The 2,235-nt window shown below is 53.1% G+C and overlaps 1 protein-coding gene across 6 annotated transcripts in view; it reads right to left on the reverse strand.

Annotated features, from left to right (window-relative positions):
• Positions 1-6: 6 nt before the first annotated feature.
• LOC118431689 (inactive tyrosine-protein kinase transmembrane receptor ROR1-like) overlaps positions 7-2,235 on the reverse strand; it is a 50,736-nt gene continuing 48,507 nt past the window's right edge. For all 6 annotated transcript variants that reach the window (XM_035842941.1, XM_035842943.1, XM_035842945.1 and 3 more), the window contains 2 exons: positions 1,796-2,073; positions 7-1,429 (listed from right to left, as the gene is read on the reverse strand). In XM_035842941.1, coding sequence (XP_035698834.1) covers positions 287-1,429; positions 1,796-2,073 — 1,421 coding nt within the window. In that variant the 3' untranslated portion in view covers positions 7-286. The remainder of the gene's footprint in view (positions 1,430-1,795; positions 2,074-2,235) is intronic.

The following is a 2,235-nucleotide window of genomic DNA, read 5'->3' on the forward strand; positions in this document are numbered from 1 at the left end:
TGAAGTTTTGCTATTTGTCTGAGAAACAAACAGTTGATTTTGTGCGGCCAAGTCTGACTCTGACCCCTCAGTAGGTCATTAGCTTGGATCTAAGGTCCTTGTTTTACATCTTACACTTCATGAATTCTTATGCACAGAAGATCCTCAGTTTGAGTCTTACCCTTCAAAATGTCCTTAGTTTGAACCTTCCAGTCCTTACTTTAAATCTTCAGGTCCTAAGTTTGAATCCTCCAGAAAGTCTGTAGTTTGACCTTTACTGAGTGTCCTTGGTTTGACCTTTGACCTATCAGGCGTCGCTTTGCAGCACGCCCGGCGGAAGTTTGTGGATCCCGTTGCCGACCTTCCCGTTACCATGGTACCCGCCGTTTGGAATGCTTCCATTTGGAACCCCCCCATTGTGGACCATTCCATTTGCCGGGGTACTGTGGGGGGGATAGCCGTTGGGGATGGGGGGCGTGTGTCTGTGGTAGGGGGGGTTGAAGGCTGATTGGGAGGAGGGGGGGTTGAAGGGGGGGTTGGGGAAGTGCTTGGGGGTGTGTACTGGGGATTGAGAGGCGGATGAGGGGGCCCCCTGTACGTTGGCGTTGGAGTGGTTGCTCCCGCTGCTGTGGCTCCCGGAGTGCGCCATGCCCTCCCACGCCCGTAACCGGGTGTGGATCTGGTTAAAGCTCGGTCTGCGCGCCGGGATCTCGTTCCAGCACTCCAGCATCAGGGAGTACATCCGCGCCGGGCAGTTGTCGGGGCACGGCAGCAGCTGGCGCGACCGGATCATCTCGATAACCTCCTGGTTGCTGTACCCGTAGTACGGCTGGAGTCCGTAGCTGAAGATCTCCCACAGAACCACGCCGAACGACCAAACGTCGCTGTCCGTGGAAAACTTCCCGTACATGATGGCTTCCGGCGGCATCCAGCGAACCGGCAGGAGCGACTTGGACTGCACGCGGTAGTAATCCGAGGAGTAGATATCACGGGAGAGGCCGAAATCGGATATCTTGATGAGCAGGTTGTCGCCGACGAGGCAGTTTCGTGCGGCCAGGTCGCGGTGGCAGAAGTGTTTGGAGGCGAGATAATCCATCCCGCCCGCGATCTGGTTAGCGATGCAGAGGAAGTCCGTGTGGTCCAGCGACGAGTGCGACCCCGCGTCATCCGAGCTGCCCCCGACGTCGGAGTGCGGGGATCGCATTACCAGGAACTCGTGTAAGTCTCCGTAGCGCATGTACTCGAACAGCATGCACATGGGCTGGTCCCGCATCACCACCCCCAGCAGGCACACAATGTTCTGGTGACGCAGGTCAGCCAACATGTCGACCTCGCGGTGGAAATCGTGCTGCGTCTTCAAGGTCGCGTTCTCCTTCAGCGTCTTGATGGCCACCAGGATCTTCTTGGCGTCCTCGCCTGACCCCGTGACCACCAGCTCACCTTTGTACACCTGGAGATGAGAGGTCAGAGCTTGGTTTGGCTTGGGCAGTTAAAACAAAAACTGAAATTTCAAACCAAATTACAGTATGGACAAAACTCACCTCCTAGGAGTTTCATTATAAAAGTGAACAATCTTTGAACAATCTTAAAATAGAGTTTGAAGAATCTTAAAATAGAGTTTGAAGAATCTTAAAATAGAGTTTGAAGAATCTTAAAATAGAGTTACATATACAATAATACAATAGAGTCACAGTCTGACAATAAAGAAACATACACTTGTCACTGAATGACAGATTAAAGGGACCACCCTACAAGATCAATAAACAAACTGCATGATGTCCTACAGAGTCTGATGTATAAATGTATAAAGATGTACCTTGCCAAAAGCGCCCTCTCCCAGCTCGGTGAGGAAGCGCACCGCGCCGATCGGGAACTGCGGGCAGCGCGGCACGTGCTTAGCGAACAGGTTCTGCAGCGGGATGGTCTCGCTCGCCGTGCCCTTCATCACGTGTGTTCCGTTGCCATGGGCGTCACCATGGCGACGGCAGGTGCAGTAGATGAAGAAGATGAGGGCGATGATGAGAGGTACGGAGATGCTGGGTACCAGGATGATGATCAGGCTCATGATCTGGTCGGTCCCGCCCTCCGGCATCTCTGTGGAGCAAGGGAGACACCTGGCATGAGGAGATGGAACTGCAGGCAACACATCGACCTTCAACAACTGTCCAGAACACCAGTTCCAATTAGGTCTATTCCTAACGAGGAGGTGATTAGCTGAAACCTGCTGTAGGGCCACAATAATCCAACATCTTGGTT

The sequence above is a fragment of the Branchiostoma floridae genome, chromosome 15, assembly GCF_000003815.2.
Source record: "Branchiostoma floridae strain S238N-H82 chromosome 15, Bfl_VNyyK, whole genome shotgun sequence".
In the NCBI taxonomy this organism is placed as follows: Eukaryota; Metazoa; Chordata; class Leptocardii; order Amphioxiformes; family Branchiostomatidae; genus Branchiostoma; species Branchiostoma floridae.